General features: G+C 38.3%; 1 protein-coding gene across 2 annotated transcripts; it reads left to right on the top strand.

Annotated features, from left to right (window-relative positions):
- The first annotated feature begins 1598 nt into the window (after positions 1 to 1598).
- LOC110054557 (uncharacterized) lies at positions 1599 to 18515 on the top strand. Of its 2 annotated transcripts, XM_020760902.2 has the most exons (7): positions 1599 to 2651; positions 4063 to 4119; positions 10959 to 11336; positions 11911 to 12159; positions 13861 to 14124; positions 15789 to 16325; positions 16940 to 18515. In XM_020760902.2, exons 1-7 carry the CDS (start codon positions 2384 to 2386, stop codon positions 17347 to 17349), a joined length of 2163 nt encoding a protein of 720 aa, XP_020616561.2. In that variant the 5' UTR covers positions 1599 to 2383; the 3' UTR covers positions 17350 to 18515. The 2 variants fall into 2 exon arrangements, with proteins under 2 accessions (XP_020616561.2, XP_089128467.1); XM_089272341.1 differs by lacking the exons at positions 1599 to 2651; positions 4063 to 4119 and adding an exon at positions 9386 to 9984.
- Positions 18516 to 18529: the final 14 nt, after the last annotated feature.

Below are 18529 nucleotides of genomic sequence, written 5' to 3' on the forward strand. Positions count from 1 at the left end.
TACAGTTTCGTTTATAATTCTTTTAGTTGCTACAATTTCTAATCTTAAATTCTGTAAAGTCTCAGTGCGGTACAGAAGTTTTGAACTTTTTTTAGTCTCACGGACAATAGCTAGTTATAAATAAGACCGCTGAGTTTTAAAACTTGTTTTTGTTTCATGCAAATGTAACGACTGCGCTCATTAATTTTTAGGTAAGCTTACAAATGGTAACTTGACACTTGTTTTTCGGGGATGAGTGGTTGCAATAGAAATGATGAATCAGTGATTCCTATTGTTATTTGTGTTTCTAGGGGCATTTTGATGTATAATTTGTTCCAATAAGTATTCCAATAAAGGAAATTTAAAAACATTCATATTTGTCACAGTTTTTCTGAAGGTTTTAAATTGTAGTATGGAAAGACTCCATGGCGGCAAGTTGAACCGCAAATTAATTAAATCGGACTTGAAGGCCGGCCAATTGGAACCTCAACATGGCTCCTCGCTCAACCTCTGGTGCACGGGACATTTTGAATTCTAAAACCATCTTGGATGCAAAATTAACCCTGTTCAAGGATCTCAGTGGAAGGGGAGGGAGGCGAGCATGCTGATGCGTATTACATGTGACTCTCTACTAACTGAAATTCTGGCACAAGTGCGACCAAAACTGGTGTTGAAATGCTTCACCTTAGGGTCATTGGTTAGCTTATTCTCCTCTCATCCTACTAAACTAGATTGTATATTCCCTGCAATAATGACATTGAAAACATAAACTTACCGCTGATATTTATTAAATGAGAGTTGTGCTGTTTAAATTAAATTAAGATCAAAACGCCTCAATTTTAAGCAGCTGCAAAACGTCACATACTGAACTACTGAATCGATGAGAGCCCATTCTTGTATACGACGGCTTTTTGGAATGTCCAAGGTAGTCCTTTGACTGTATATCATGAAACATTCTTGTTGTCAGTAGTATTCTAGAAAGTCTTTTGGGTATGTCAAACTTGCAATTGCACTGTCACAATGGACACAATGTCCTTCGTGGAAATTAGACATGGTGATGGAAATTTTCCATTGCGTTCATTCCATTTGGAGGTATTCAAGACCATATCGAGGTTCTTGTTTGGGTAGGGTGTTTGGAGAAAATGTCAGGAGATACAATTCAAGTGCTTTTTAGGGTTTTTATTTCAATTCTATTTCATATGCATCTAGCGATAACTCTGTGATATCTCCGGCCTCCTAGTTCAATGTATGGTAGGTACTGTGATCTGCATAGTCTTAGACATAGGAAAATCAACCTTGTTTGGAAGGAAGGAGAAATGTTTCCAGGGCAATCGAAAACCAATCACATTGACGGTTTTATTAAAGAACCAATCAAATTGTCGATTAGAAAATGGGACAGTACGTTGTTAAAATAGATTGCACAATTAACAGAGGTAAAGTTTACGTCTCTCTGAGAAACTTACTTTTTCTGTGACTCTTTTTTGTCACCAAAAAGGCTTTCAGGTGTTGAGAAAGGTTACGTGACAAGAAAACTTCTCAAACTCTGCAGATTTCGTGGCGTCTTATAAACGTTAGACTTTCTTTCGGAGTTGCTTCACCTTCATAAGTGTCTTCTCGTTTAGATGGCTTTTAAAATCGGTATTAATTTGAAATGGTTTCTTGGAATGTCGAAACCGAAGAAACTATAATCAATCTGATCGATGCTGACAACAGAATAAGACCATGCTATTCTTTAAATTAGTTCTTGTTATAAAATGAGTCCATGAAAATTACCCATTAATCTTCTTTTACCGTTACCTACTATTACAGACTGCATAACTTTGCTGTCTTGCTGGGAAAAGTTCCATTGAAGCTCTTATAAACAAAGCTACTGATCGAAATGTCAAAATCAAACCTTAATTGATAAAACTAGACTTGATATTACACTTCTTAGGGTGAAACGAATTCCTTTTTGCTGTATTTCGTAATCAAAATTGCTGCATTAACCTGATCACAATGCTGCTACTTCCAGAGGCTTTTAATTCACAAAAAAAAAAGAAAAAAAAAAAAGAAACTCGTGCACGCCTTGCGTGCCTCTGTTTAGTAAACTAGTACCACCACAGGTAACGCAAGCTCCTTTGGGAATCGTCAACATGACATTGCGCAACAGCATTATCATGAGGGTTTGTATTGGAATTTAACTATCGTACAAAATAGTTCAAAATAAGGGAAAAAATAAACTCTACTTACCTGTCCTGTTGTTTGTGTTTTTATGGCGACTTCAGTACCAGCCCCTGATCCGCTACCTTGATCGCGTGACATTTCTATTTGTCACGCACTGTTTTTGCTTGGCGTCCGCCATGTTGAATGGGATGTCGAGTTAAACGCTGCTTCCTTCTACTAGGGACCTCGTCGTTGAGCTAAGATGTCAGAATACGAGTATAGTGGTCTTTTCTTCGACATCAGTGAGAAACTAGACGTAAACAAGCTGTCAAAATTGCTTTTCATGTGCAGAAAAGATATCGCGCAGGGCAGCGAACGGAACATTCGCGATGTACGTTCACTTTTTACTGAACTAGAAAAACAAAATCGAATTGGAATTGATCGCCTAGAAAATTTGAAAGAAATATTGACACAGATGAAGAAACCATCGCTGCGTAAGAAAGTGGAGGAGTTTGAGATCAGAAGGAAAGGTATTCATAAGATTTCTGATGCCGGAAGTGAATCAATTCTGATCAATCATAAGGTGATAGACAAAACACTGACCCCCAGTCCATGGACTACCCCAATGGACTAACCAATTGACTACCCTAAAATGGACTACCCTAAAAATAATATTTCAAATGAGTACTATTTGATGTTCTTAGCTGCTAGTATACTTTAATTATACATAACGTCCGCTGATGTTCATCCTGTGCAGCCTCTAGCCACCATTTTGAATATAATTGTACTTAAAATAAACAACTGCTGAACACAAAATAGTGTGAAATGCATAAACTCAAACCAAATTTCATCATTTGATTGTCAATGGCTGTTATCAATCAGAGGTGCCAATCAGTATCAGGATCATACAAACATAATAACTTGAAAAATCATTGAAATGTGAGTGAGGAACCCTCTCTAATATTTGATTTATGAATAGCACATTAGTTAAATGTAAATGTCACACAGTGATTTTCAGTTTTATTCCATTCGATTCAGTCAGCCACTACACATGCACAAGCTAAAACATGACATGATAAGAGATGACAAGAATAATGGCTGAATAGTAAACCTTACAGAAACAATGACAAATTAACAAGGTAGTCAGAATATTCAGTTCCGTTCCATCTATTAACACATATGGCCCTTAATTGTTCCTAAATAATTTGCAAGCAAATAGCCTGAAACTCAATGTTTAAAATGCATTTGAAAAAAAAAAAAAAAAAAAAAAAAAAAAAAAAAAAAAAACACTGGTTGTTGGCATTAAATAATTTAGTGGAATAGCCATTTGTAGTGGCAGGTCCAAGGGGCATAAATAAGGCATTCAAAAGGAGAGGGGGGAATTTGGTCTTTTGGTCCTTACAATAATTGCAACCCTAAAGTAGGGTGGGGGGCTGCATTACAAGAACCGGATCTAGCTTTATTTGTTGTAGAGCAATAAAAGACATAATTTCGTCATAGACACCTGAATAATGAGTTATAAGTTAGGCTACCCTGAGGCTGGAAGATTGTAAACAATACACCTGACTATGAGGTGAATCTACTTGTCTATTTTGTGTTCAGTGGTTTCGGAACAAAAAAGGCAAGGTATAGAAGCTTACAACTTTAAATAGAACTTATTTGAAATATTATGTTTAGGGGTAGTCCAATTTAGAATAGTCCATTTGAGTAGTCTATTGGGGTAATCCATGGACTGGGGGTCAGTGTTTTGTCCATCCCCCAATCATAACGCTCAAAACCGACTTCCCTTTACACTTGAAGTGAACTTTTTCTAAGAACTGGACAGTGACTTTTAATGCTTGCCGTTCAAGAACTTGTATTAATTTAATTTTACAATTTGTGATGATTAACGTAAGGGATTATGACAACCCCACGTAGTAAGTATTGTTGTTTTTATTTCAGCCCAGTCAGTTGGTATAGTTTCTTCATTGAAGCGAGCGGCAACATGTATAAAGGGAGGTGAGAAAGAACAAATGTGTTTAAACAATCCGCATTTATAAAGGTAGCACTGAATATCCTTGATAGTTGAGGTAAGATTAGTATTCCGCACACTTGAAGGGCACATTTGCAATAGAATGTTGAGCCAAATATTATGCAGACTGAAAAAGTGTGTTTGAATGTTTAGCCTGCACGTAGGGTAAACATTCATCTGAGTGAAATAGAGAAATGCTACAAAAAGTAGTAAAGAACTTGAGGGAAACAGTTTTTCCTTTAGGGGACCTACACCTTTATCATTTGGAACTGTATTGATAGGACATCAAAATGCTTGGAAAGGTCGATGGTTTAAAGGCAACACTTAAACATAACACTGTCTGTAAGGACTTTGCAATAATTACCAGTGCGGGGATCGGGGCAGTGTCTAATAAGGTTGGAAATTAAATTTAATTCATGTAACAAAGAACTTAGGCGAAAATTAATTATAGTTAATTCTCACCCCAGCTATCAATAAGCCCCTCCATAGTGCAAATATCCTAAAGTATATATTTTTTCTATTTAATTGGCACACTGGTGTGACAGGCCAGGAGCAGGGGGAAAGTGTTCCAAAATTGTTCTGATGACTTTATAAAGCTGGGAGAACTTAAAGTGCCTATCTAAAATGAAAAATAATTGCTGCTTATTTGAAAGGCTTTTCAAAATAAAGAAGAATGGTGTTTCCTTTTTGGAATATCTTTTGTTTTAGAGATATTGTCATTTTTGTACTCCAAGCCATAGATGGCAAGGCTACTCAGGAACGTCATAAAACCATTTTTTATGTGTGTGCAAAAACAAAACAAACAAGCAAGTGTTCAAGCAAAAAAGAAAAACAGTGTGCATTGAATAAGAGTCTTAAAAAGCTGCCACCACAATTCAAACAAATGAGAAAAGTTTATTTCATCAGTCTACTTTTTTAATTTTCACAAAAATATTGATCACCCCATGGGAGATCTGGAAAGTGCAATTTAAAACCACTTTAGGAGCCCTGTTTTTGATAACAAAATCAAAATTATTGTGATTAAGGAAGAAGAGTATTATATGTAAACAAAAAAAAAGAAGAAAAGGGAATGATATTTTAAATCTTTACAAGACAGCAAAAGTAAAAACTTACTTGTTTTTAGGTTCCTAATAGGGAAGTAAGAACAATGCAGGGGTTTCATTAAGGGCTCGTGACAGGGCACTGGACAATTTGACTGGATGTGAGGATGATTTTGCCCACCTGGTTTGACCTTCAGAGGAAAGTTTTTCTTTTATTCAGAAGTTCAGTTCAAAAAGTTTTGCCCGCCTGTGAAAACCAGTTGCAATATCCTGCTGAAAATGAGGCAGATAATCTTTTGTTTTAACCTCAAAAACTGGACAGAGCTTGCTTGCATTGTCAATGCGACAGTGTGTTGTCTTACAGAGCTCCACAGCCCCCCCCCCCCCCCCCCCCCCCATTAAGCTTCACCACAAAAAATTTGAATTCCTTTGGTTGGGGGTGATTGAATTCTTTTCTGGAACTGCACAATCAAGTTTAAATGCTTTGGAACAGTGGACAAGAGACTTTGCAATTAAAGTAAAAGCCTAATACAAACAAATATAAGGTGTATAATCATGTTGCATGGATCACAAATGCTGCTGACACGTGGAAACATGAAAGTTATATTGCACCTGTCAAAACATCTGCAAGCATTAATACAGGTTAATCATGTGCTGGAAGAAACCACAATGGAATTAGTTTTTGTTTATAGTTTATAATTATTTAAAACTAGGGGGACTTTCTTTTGTAAACATACTTTACATACATACTTTATTTATTCTAGAAGCAAGCTAGATATATACATATAAAAAGTACAAATCAGAGAAAAAAGAAAGAGGCATCTAGGAAACAAAGTTATGAGGTTTAATCTCTATGTGAAAATGCCCTTAAAATTAAGTTCAATAAAATCAAAGTTAAAATTAAGATTATTAATTGCAATTAAATATTTAAGGATGTTTGCGCTAATTGTTTCTGCACATCCTTACTGCGCATGCAAATTCACAAGCCACGTCATGCATGGGAGCGTGCTAATTAAGTAATAAAATGAACAATGATAGGGTAGATGACTGTTGCTATAGCTTTGCCTGGATTTAACGATCTTGGACGTTTGGTAAACCCTACTTTTCTTTCCAGAAACAGATTTTATTTACAATTATAATCTCCATATTGTCCAAAAATGAACAAAAAATCAATGTAGGAAGTTAAAAAAAAAAAAAAAAAATCAAGATTTCTGTCCACGGCCGGGACATCAAATCCTGCCATCTTATGGCTGCAAGGCATGTGAACCTTATGTTTGCTAAATGCGAACTTGTAAGGATCAACTCACCAGTTGACTAAATACTTAAAAGGTCCACTTAAACAATATTTGGTAGAGAACATTTCACTTCAAAGATCTAATTGCAATATTTTTGGTCTTCCAGAGACTGTGGCATAGCTTATTCACTAACGAAGCCCGATTTTTTCAGATTTAGGGTATTCTTCTGGTCATGTTCTCTCCAAAACGAAGTCGGTGACCCCCCATTATTTTTGCATTTCTGACATAACTAACTCATCATCTTACAGTGGTAAAAGTCTCAGAAAAAAAGTCAATGTTGGAAAATGTTTGCGCCAATGTCTTTAAGTGCAATAAATAGATTTCAACGGCTAAAGATAATCAGCTTCCACTACATCTCTTGGTAATTGATATTCATATTTTAACAATCGTAATGAAAAATAAATATTTCTAACAATTAAGTCTTGTGGGTTTGACATTAAGTTTGTGCAGATGTTTGCTCTCGTAGACCGAGTTGTGGTAAATCAAAAAAGTCTTCAAATTTCAAATGGTAAAAAACAAAAACACTCAACTGAATCCAAAGTTCTTTAAGTGAGTTTATCAGTTGGGCAGAGTAGGCCATTCTAGCAGTTTGCATCGGTCTTCGTAGAACATTGCTCCTTTTTCAACATCCTCCCATGGGCATTACCTCCTGGGTATTAGAAATTTTGAATTTTTGGTTGGTGAGGTCAAATTCTCATCCCTTGACAAGCCAGAAACAGTGTTCAAATGCCCTACCTTAGTGCCTCTGTAGCATGAAGCAACTAGAAGTATTTTTACTCCCCCCTGGATGGGACGCTGAAGTCCATTACAGGGTTACCCCAAAGTATTAAGTTTGCCAGTACCCATTTATATTGGGTGGAGAGAGGCACTGTCAGAGTAAAGTGTTTTTCCCAAGAACACAACACAGTGTCCCTCAGGCCAGGGCTTTATCCTGGACCACTTGATCCAGAGACGGCACACTATAACTATGAGGCTATCTCACCTCCCATCCTTAGTGTCATAATAGGTGATTAAATACCCCTTAACTCTCCGGACATGCAAGAGAAAAATGAGTATGGTAATGGAAAACAAAAAAAAAAATCATCCTTGAACACCTGTTTTGAACAATGGCAGGTTTGCCCTGAGTATTATCAAGAGTACAAATTTTTACAAGCATAACTGTTTAAACGTACCTTCAAACACAAAGCTTTCCAACCTTTTTTAGAGCCACAATTCCTTACAAAGAACAGGGTTGTCTAGATCTGCTGATGTCTTCTACATGTTTTCTGACACCATAATTTTGACACAACTTTTTCAAATCCCCCCTACCCCTCCCATATGATGTCAAATTCTTAACTCCAATATCAACCACAAAAAATCCCATCCCTAGGGCAAATCAACGAGTCAAATACTCAGGGTATGATACCCCAGGGAGAGGGACGTCAGTTGATGTTTCTATTTGATTGATAATTATTAACGAAGCCAAATACGTACCTAGCAGTCACATATAGTGCATAGTTGTACCCAGTGTCCCAAATTAATAGATCACATATATTTGCCCCATCTTTCTCTCTCAAGTGATTTTATATATAACTATAACTTTGAGCCCCCGTTATCCTATTATTGATTTGCTTTTCTCTCTTCGCTGGTTCAATTTCCCAACCCCCTTCTCGATCTTAGAATGTAAATATAGTGTACGTACACATGTAACCCCTAATGGCCCCATCGATTGCAAGCCCACTCATCTCCTACCCCGGGAATTTGTTGAACATTTCTAATTCTTTTACCAAAAATGGGTACTAATTAATGCCTTAAACCATTGTCATGAGTTTGGAAGCAACCAGCACCTCTGGAAAGGAACAAAACTTTACAGATTTCATCTTTGACCTTATGCCCACATTTCTATGTTGGCAAGTGCATTTACAGAACCTGATCTCTAATTTAAACACTGTAATTGCACAATAACAGTAGCTGAGCACTTTTCAGTTGAACGAGTTGCCCCACATAGGATCGCAAATTGAAGCCGTCGAGGCTTATTCCCACTATCTTTCATTCGTGTCACTAGGAAGCAACAATGCAAATTTTTTCACGTGGGGCTTAAAGAGTGTAGCTCGAGTTCGCCTGTAAAGTGCTGACTCCCGAACAAGGTTTACCAGTTCAGTTTTTATGCCTTTTGTACTTAAAGAGTCCCTGCCTGTAAAAATCAGACAAATTCTTAATTTCGCGGCAAGGGTCGAAAATTCGATTTCGCTCATATTCCTATGGTAGATAGGCTAGGGTATGACAAAAACTACAGGATAGTTTTTTTTTGGCAAAATATCCTTTTATTTCAAAGAAATATGCAAATAACCAAATTCCGTTAAAATCGTCATTCGACGCACCATTTTATTAAACAAGTTTGAGAGCTTCGCAGGCAAAACCACATCATTCTTCTGTCTTTAAAACACTCAAATATTTTTGTGCAATGTTTAATTGTGTACTGGGTTGATTTTAGGGAATGTTGCGGTTTTTGTTGGGTGCAAAATAATTAAATTTCGAAGACTTGTATTTCATTCACTTAAAAGTACTTCGTAAAAATAATTCATTTTCACCATGTGCGAAACCTTCAAATGGATTACGCTTCTGGTGGTTGAATCGCAGAAGGATGGTCTACAGATTCCTGTAAAAATTTCTTTGGGCAAATGATTGTGAGCGACGCGAGAGCTATTCAAAGTACGTTAAAAATGCAGATATTTGACCGTCCGTCGTCAAATTTCAATTTACGGGTTAGACATATATTTTAGCACGCGCCACATGTCTTGAGCTATATTAAGTTGAAATAGACACAGAGCTGATAATTTCGAAATGTTCTAACCTTATTTGCTGTAAAAGGCAGGTCCAAACGCCGATTTGACGTGTTTCCGTCACCATTCGTCGTACATAAAGCAGAAGTTTGCTTTTGTTTACACAACGTCCGATGTACATCGCCAACTGTCAACTTATTTAATGGTCGAATACCATGAATCTATGACCCTCTTTCGACACATATGATCACCACTGCATCCTAGTCAAAAACGGCTAAGTGATTTGTAGATAGTTGCTTGCTTTGCACCCAACCAAAACATTACGTTTGATCATCGTTTGATCTATTGCTGCTTGAATCCTTGCTTGCGGCGGTTCGTTGTTTGTTCGTCACGCAATGCTGTCATCCCATTTTAGGGGGTAGGGGTAGGACAATTTCTATCCTAATACGTAAGGGTCCGAAAGGCTTGGAACCACAGGGAGCACACAATCTTGTTGAGTAGGAAGATATTAGATTAAGCAATGAAAAGAATGAATAGTTTACCATTGCCCGTGTTGTCATCTTTTAATAGACAACCGCTACCTACACGCCCTGCGTAATACTGTAACGCTAAACTCGTACCTAGGTCTTTTCGCGTAAACAAAAGTTGTTTAAACAAAGTTGTGTAACCAAAAGCAAACTTCTGCTTTATGTGCGACGAATGGTGACGGAAACACGTCAAATCGGCGTTTGGACCTGCCTTTTACCGCAAATAAGGTTAGAACATTTCGAAATTATCAGCTCTGTGTCTATTTCAACTTAATATAGCTCAAGACATGTGGCGCGTGCTAAAATATATGTCTAACCCGTAAATTGAAATTTGACGACGGACGGTCAAATATCTGCATTTTTAACGTACTTTGAAAAGCTCTCGCGTCGCTCACAATCATTTGCCCAAAGAAATTTTTACAGGAATCTGTAGACCATCCTTCTGCGATTCAACCACCAGAAGTTTGATCCATTTGAAGGTTTCGCACATGGTGAAAATGAATTATTTTTACGAAGTACTTTTAAGTGAATGAAATACATGTCTTCGAAATTTAATTATTTTGCACCCAACAAAAACCGCAACATTCCCTAAAATCAACCCAGTACACATTTAAACATTGCACAAAAATATTTGAGTGTTTTAAAGACGGAAAAATGATGTGGTTTTGTATGCGAGGCTCTCAAACTTGTTTAATAAAATGGTGCGTCAAATGACGATTTTAACTGAATTTGGTTATTTGCATATTTCTTTGAAATAAAAGTATATTTTGCAAAAAAACTATCCTGTAGTTTTTGTCATGCCCTAGCCTACCTACCGTAAAAATATGAGCGAAATCGAATTTTCGACCATTGCCGAGTTATTTTCCATATTTATGGACAGGGACTCTTAAGATAATCTGGAAAATGAAAATGTATGTAAATACAAAACGGGTTGATAAAGTTGCCATGGAAAATGACCACCATGGGCTGGACTGTTATAGCAAATGCCCCACCCACGGGGGCAACAGTTGCCAAATGCCTGAAAGTGGGTACCCAGCTGCGAGGCTGAGATTCCCTTTTCTGTCTCGCTAAGGGTTACGGAGGCGGGATGAAGGGCCTTAGAATTGACAGAGCCAATTTAACAAGGAATAACACCCAGAAGGCAATTTGTGGTTTGTTTTCAGCGCTGACGGGCTTACCTATAGTGTTTATTGTTTCAACAGCGATTAAGCTGGTTTGTAATTTTCGTACCATCGCTGGAGGTCTCTTGGTCGTTACCAGTGGTATGGCCTTACGCAGCTGCTCCAGTCTTGATGAATTCGTGGAGGCCTTCAGCAAAGTTGTTTTGGTTTCATATTCCAAACTAGCTGAGATCAGCGAAGGCTCTCTCTGCTTCACAGTGCAAGCGGAGACATCCTCAGCTTTGAAGGAATTGTGGGACATATACAAAGATGGAACATTACAGAATCGCCTTCAAGAATTCCTAGTCACTGATGAAATCAAACAGTTGGCAAGCGGGGAGGATGTTGCGGTGACTGTGTATATTGATGAACAGGAGTACAAGGCAGCCTACCTTGATCTAATGCTTCTACAAAAAGAAGGTAAAGTGTTAAAACATATTAACTTTGTGTCTTCGCTATCAGCCACATGGAAATATTCAGACAAAAATAAGCTCAGTCTAGTTTGTGGGAAAATAAATGACATACCCACTGGGAATTTTTAAAGAAATGTGTATAAATATGTGCGCTTGTATATATTTTATGCATAGGGGGGTTTGCAGAGAGGGGAGACATAATGAGGGGAGGGGATAGGAGAGAAAATTGCATTGTTTTGTACTGGACATTTGATTGGCTGGATTTGAAAATGTTTGAATCTATTGTTTCTGTTCTGCCACCTGATTGGTTTTCATTGTCTGGGTGGCCTCGGTTTCAATAAATGCACTGACATAACAGAATAGTGACTTAATATTCCTACCATGATCCATGCATATAATTTGTTGATGGAAACCTATAATCAGATCGGTAGTCATGTGTCTTTCTTCCACGACATGCAAGTATTCATTATTCCGGGGTGAACGATTTTGCTGTGATGTTGCCAAGGTCGATCAACTGCAAGAGTCTGGTCAGGTGAACAAGGAAGAACCTATTTGATAACTTTCCATTTAACTTCTTTTAGAGTCTGATGCAACAGAAGAGGAACAACTTGGAGCTCGAGGAAGAAGTCGCAGGAACTCGGACTCTTTTCTTGGCTTCAAGCAAAGTGAGGATGATGTGACTCTGATGAAACTGGAACACGCGGAAAACAAATGGGCATTCGAAAGGCAAAGAAGGCAATTTTTAGAAGAAGAAAACAAGAAACTAAGAACGGAGATTGCAGTCGCAGGAAATGTACAGAGGAGATCGTTTTGGCAACAGGAGGAGAGTGGTAAGTGTGAGATTTATATTTTCATATTTATTTATACTTCAGTCTGTTTCTGGAGTCTACATAGCCAGAAAAGCCTGTGGCAGCACTGTGAAATATATATATTTTTTCATTGTGACATGGTGAAATGAGAGAATTCATTTTATGTGGTGTTGACCGTAGCAAGAGTGTGGTAGTCAAGTAGTCATTATTTTTCTTTATTGTGACACGATGGAAGTTAATAAATTCCCTTCCACCAAAATTTAAAAAGAAAATCTAGCCTACTTATGACATACGAAATGAGATTCGTTTTATGTTGTGTTGACCTTAACAAGAATGTGATAGCAAGATTTTACAGCCGTAATTTAATTTGTTTTTCATTGATTGTCAAGATAAAGTATAAAATTGCTCTTTAATAGTCCCATATACATGTACTACCCAGGGGCAGGGGGACTCCCATAAAAAAAGGGCTTGATGATCATCATACCTTTTAGGGGTTAAGGTCATTCCCCAGTATTGCATTGAGCATCCCTACTGCGCATAATTTCACGCGTGATTAGCGCGCGCACATTAAAAATGGCAGCTTTTTCTTTACAGCTGGACCTCGCCATAGAGGTAAATCGTCATTTTCTCGCAAACGAGTATGGTGACCTATCATTTTTTTCTGTTGTTTTGAATTGAGTAATAAATTTCTCTTTGTAAAATAAATATGGACCGATTCTCAGAGTAGAACAAAAAGCAATCGTCGGAAATGTGAATTTAGCAAGCGATCGTAACTACAATCATGGTTCTATTATAAGGATTTATATGGGTGTAAACAAGGTGCTTTTGCTCCTAAACGAACATGGCGACCCCTCATTTTTATTTCAAAATTTAAGTTCCTATAATATAAACAATCAATAGGCAAAGTTTCACAATAATCTCAGTGCAGGTTCTATTTCAGCGGAATGACCTTAAAAATGCAGTTTTGGTACCTCTTAGGGTGTTCTGTCTGGCAAAAGGTCCATAGTAGTAGCTTTCGTGGTGCGTTTTAGGCTATTGAGCCGAAAAAAATATGACAAGGACTAATGTTTTGTTTCAGAATTGGTATACCTCTTAGGGGTGAAGAACATTTCATGCCACGCCCACGAAACAGGATCTTGGTTTTTCCAAATTTCCAAGGAACACCCCCGTCCTTTTTATTTGGGAGTCCCACCCCCGGGATCTTCTCTTTATTTGGTTGTCTTTGTTACATGTAATATTGTAACTAAGTGATGGACAAGACAGGAAGTTTGCGTTCTCCCGATGACTACAGTCCGTTGTCACATTGTTCCCTCACAAAATGGCTCAACCAATCAACCATATTTCATCTTATTTTTTATATTTATTTCAAGGCACCTTTTCCTGTTCTTTGGGAAGTACTCATTTTTTAATTGATTGGAGGGGGCTGTCATGGACTGAGAAGCCTGTTTTCTGGTATGGGCACGCCCATGACGGTTCTGTCTTCGTGTACCGGTACACAAGAACCGACACAAAAGAAAGGAAGACTCCTAGACAAAGGCAATACAATGGTTATTGCCTCGATGTGTCGGTACAAGAGGACTTGTCCTTACATTACCTTTTCCTTACATTACGATACGTTTGTTGTAAGTCGCTGTTGGACATAGAAGATTAATTTTACAACAAAACAGTCAATCATCAGTAAGTTTTAACAAGGTCTTTTCACTGTCCACTTGTGTATAACAGCTGAAGAAACTGAAGGCCTTGAAATACCTAGAGAAAGGCATGGAAGAAATTCTGATTCTAGGTTGTATTGCAAGGCGAGGGATGAGGCGACTGCACAGAGTGAAAACGGAGCAGAAACAAAACATCTGGACTCCGAGAAATATGAATTCGTCCAGAGCTATCTACAGAACATCCAAGAGACACACAGTATGACAACAGAGACGACTGACAGTGGAATAAGAACACATGGTGAACCATCTGATCTTGAAACGCAAGACATCTCTGGTAACTATAATTTATTAATAATTGATTGTTTGGGCTCACAAATATTAAACAGTTATTAACTAAAAGGGATGGAAACAGCGCAGGTTATCGAGCCTCGGCGAGTTGCTACAGTGAGGATAATAATTATATTTCACAGACTCCGTTCGAAATAATGTACGAGACAACAAATGGTAGGAATTTCCCGGTTAGTGCTTCAAACCACTTTTTAACGCCAGAAGAAGGACGAACCCCCCTCAACAGACAATAGAAATGGCCTGGGTATACCCACAAGACCCTGGGACAAGATCTGGTGGTTCCATGACGCTTCGAGCCTTTTTGACGCCATGGAATAGACAGGCAAAAGAAAGACCCCATAGAAGAGAGGGAAGAAGGGTGGGAAGCTCATATATTTTTCACTTCATCTGTTCATATCATTTGAATTATAAATTCAGGCGCTTCACGGCCCTAGTATAATTCTCATTGTCTTGGATTGTAATACGTCTAGGAATACTTGCTAAGCCTTAAAACGCCTGATGTCGCACGTTCTTTTAAATTCTAGCGATGAAACTTATGAAATGTTGTGCTGTCAGTGTAGTAATGCTGTTAATGCTAGTATGTTGGCTGGAGAGTGTAGCTAGCCTAACCAGGCCTTAAGTTGATGCGAAATTTGAGTAGAGCAAAATTAGTGGTCAACCGATTAAAAGCTGCAGCTACTGGCCAGTTAGTAGAAGCGGTTGTTGGTCAACATCCGGGGCTGACATTGCACCGTTACCCTCTGTCATCATAGATTTACGATGTTGCCCGCTCAGAGACGTTTGGTGGCAAACAGTTTTATTGTTATTGTGACAAGTCATGTGACCGCGCAAAATCATGAGAGCCCGCGCTATTGACGAAAAATTTCCAGTTATATAACAAGTATCCTTATGTTATACGATACCATCGCCGCATGGCATTTTGGGAATAAAAGCGCCGAAAGTCTGCATACTAAATGTGTCGAAGAAAAGATTAGTTCTGTCTAAACGCTTATGAAGACAAAATGTGGCACTGAAATTTTTCCCACCCGTTGTTGTACTACGGGTGCCAGTAAGAACAAATGAATGACATTTTTGCTTTCTGTTTATATTGTTCTATGTGAACTGTTTTCGTCTTAAAGGTTTTTTTTCGATCGACAACTCGCTGTGACAGAAAACAGGGGAACCAAATTGACCTAGCCTGCCTAGCAGTGTTTAAACGGGGATGAGGGAAAGGGAGAGCGAGAGCGGAGATAGAAGGAGGGGGAGAGGACTGAGGAATGCGTACCTTCCCCTTCTCAGTTCCGCGCGTTTTTTGCCTCCCTGCCCCATCCCCGTTTATGCTTGCAACGCAGGCTAAATCGACCGCGTTCACGAATAAGATCGATTTCTTATATAGCCCCTCCCAGGCCCTCATTTCAATAGTCCTTAGACAAAAAGGGATAAATATCTTAGCTTTGTATGCCGCATATGCCATGCATTAACAATTCAGTAAAATTATTGGATTTCAGTCTCGCGTGATTGCGTGTATTATAAACTAGATTCCTGGATTTCTTATCTCCCTTGGTTTTGGTTTCTCAATATCATGCAAAAACTGACTCATCATGATCCAGCATGGTAAAACAAGTCATATTCCGTTATGAAAGAAATAATGTATTTTTTTCCCTTTCTTAGATCACCCATTTCAACTTTGCTTGAAAGATCTTAGTGGAGATGTCATCGGTGAACTCAATGCAAGACTAGCTGGCGACGAAGACGCTAGGAGACATATTTTTGTATCATTTGGTATCAAACGCCCTTTTTACCGATTGATGAACATTTTCGAATTATTTCCCGACACTCCTGTGAAGTTATTTAAAGACGTTCTTGAGGCTTTACAGTTGTATGACCTTGTAGAATTGCTGGAGAAACCGGAGAAACCGCAACTTATCAGATCGCTACGACCCGCTCTTCCTTTACAAGAGATAGAGAAACTGAGGAAAACTACTGATCCTCGTCCCACAACCTATCATAGTAATGTTGCTGTTCTGATTATTACTGACAAAAAGAATTCTTATTCAGAAGGGATTGAGAGTTTTTTTAAAGGTCTCAGCTCAAAGAGCGATGTGACTGCACACTCGCAGGAATATTGGTCGGAGAGACTGGAGAAGGAAATGGAGACCAATGAGACAGCTGTGTCAGCGGTCATAGAGAGGTGGATACACAACCAAGGTTGGTGACAATGAAAATAAAATAATCTATGCTTTATATGAACGTGAACCTGACCTTGCCTCTAACGTAATTTCGTTATATTTGACTAGCATCAATATATTTACTCATTTTCCATTTCTTACTTTCCAAGATAAATCTGATCGTGTTTAGTTCTATGAACAAGGAGGGTGGAGTATAGGTGTAAAATGCTTAGTGGTTATAAAGTCTTAATATCCTAGGAAGTGTTGGAGAATAAACGAGCAAGAGTAGTACAGTCTGGGATTGGGATGGATTATCATTCTTAGGAATAAAATGAAAAGCAGATATTTGAGAAGGGCGAAGACGGAAACAACGATACCAATGTTCGTTTCAACGAAAACTTTCCAAGATTTTGCGCTAGCCTGGCGTGTTCCTCACTTTTTCGTAACATTTCTCACCGTGTCTGAAGAGCGTGGTGCCTTTGCAATCATTAACTCCCCATCTCCGGTTACTCACCTAACGTAATCAATAAGATCCTAAAAAAATGGCCGCTAATCTCCCTGTGTTGTTTTCTTTACATTTAGCACAGTGGTACGTTTGTAACAGTATTAAGAAAGACCGCTGATCTTTGTTGTTTTTGTACCATGTATCTTTAGGAAACTATTCATTGTTTGCTGTGGTTGTAGCCGCAAGGGTCATGAGCTATCGGTTTGCCGTTTTTATTGAAAAGGCAATAAAAAGACTGCTGTCCCGAATTCCAGACAAAATTAAATTTGTTATGGCGAGCCTAAACACAATCGATGTCCTAGAACCTTCAGAGAGCCTCGTGGTAATCACTCGTGGCGCATACACGAGCCGTGAACGTCTGATGCTGGATATTCTTAACAAGCGCTGGCAGACGCTGGACCTGATATCAATGATGGAAGAGTTTAAAAGGTGTGTGAATGGAATGCTTAACAGGCCTAAGTATCGACAAACATCGTCAAACCCACAGGATTCTAGAATGGTATCAGTATTGACAGACAGTTTGTCGTCTCGTCCAAGATTTAAAAAGAAGGGGATCTGACTGACAGTGCGTAAGTTAATTGTCTTGATAGTTCTATATCTCACACAGCTCCAAGTGATCGTGTTGGTGGAAATTTCCCGGTTTTCAAAATAAAAAAAACAAAACAAAACAAAAAAAAAACAAGAACCAAATAAAATATCGTGGAAAGCTTAGATTATTGAATTATAAAACCATTCGTCACTCATATAAATTAGCCTTATAAGGTATGATACATCATGCACAGGACAAGATGTGGGTAGTTAACATTCTTAACTCTTCCGTCTGACCGACAGCCAGACACCGGGTCGGTCTAACTTGTGGTTATAACAACTCGATGCCGAAAGTCTGAACATTACCTCCACGCCCCCCCCCCCCCTCCCCCCTCACGCTTTGGGCACCTGAGTCCGCCATTGAGTACTTGGTTCTGACATGAAACTCGAAACATTTAGCTTTTGTGAAGTTATAGTTGGTATCAACTTTAAAGACTTAGCTCTTGATAGACGGTCACACAGAAGATAAAAGGCTCAGAATCATTTTCTTGTATCCAGGATTTTGAAAAGTTTTTATCAGATGATGTGATTTACTAGCTCTTAGTGTATTTATTGGTGTAAAGTCTCGAAGTGGCCAATGATAATTTAGGCGGTGTAGGAGGGTATGAATGGAGTCACGGAAAAACTGATAGCTGAGAATTGGCCAAAAAATGTCTGTACTTAAGGCCCCGTTCACACTTCTTCGGAGGAATTTAAAAACGTAACAATCAGCGGTAATTTTAGATTTGTGTTTGAGGAAAACTCGACCAGGGAAATCACATGATTATCTTCTCGTCATCGTGTTTTCAAAATGATTTTCGTCCACACTTAAACGCAAACCTTGATTTTCAAATTCCTCCGGATTGAGAAGCGTTTTGAAAAGCTCCGTTTTGGTGACGGATTAGTGTGGATAAATAAATAATAAATAAGAACTTTATTAACGTGTCGAAGTCGCTAGCATACAATGTATACTATTTGGGGACACCTAACTACGATTACTTATCTAATAATTAATAAAACATGAAAAACATGTACGTATGTAAGTGTTTTAAAATATATATATAAAACAAACAATGAGTCATGCAGTAAGATCAAGTGTTAGTTGAAGAGTTAGACTGTAGGCCTAACTGTAGAAATAAAGCCGCGTTTTCAAATCAGTATCTCCGGCGTAG

The sequence above is a fragment of the Orbicella faveolata genome, unplaced genomic scaffold (genome assembly GCF_042242905.1).
Source record: "Orbicella faveolata isolate gen_17 unplaced genomic scaffold, um_ofav_v1 contig_1, whole genome shotgun sequence".
Taxonomy (NCBI): Eukaryota; Metazoa; Cnidaria; class Anthozoa; order Scleractinia; family Merulinidae; genus Orbicella; species Orbicella faveolata.

Coding starts and splice junctions, on each gene's coding strand:
- LOC110054557 (XM_020760902.2), top strand. CDS start 2,384: ATGTCAGAATACGAGTATAGTGGTCTTTTCTTCGACATCAGTGAGAAA. Junction 4,120..10,958: donor GGCAACATGTATAAAGGGAG/GTGAGAAAGAAC, acceptor TTGTTTCAACAG/CGATTAAGCTGGTTTGTAAT. Junction 12,160..13,860: donor TTGGCAACAGGAGGAGAGTG/GTAAGTGTGAGA, acceptor TGTGTATAACAG/CTGAAGAAACTGAAGGCCTT.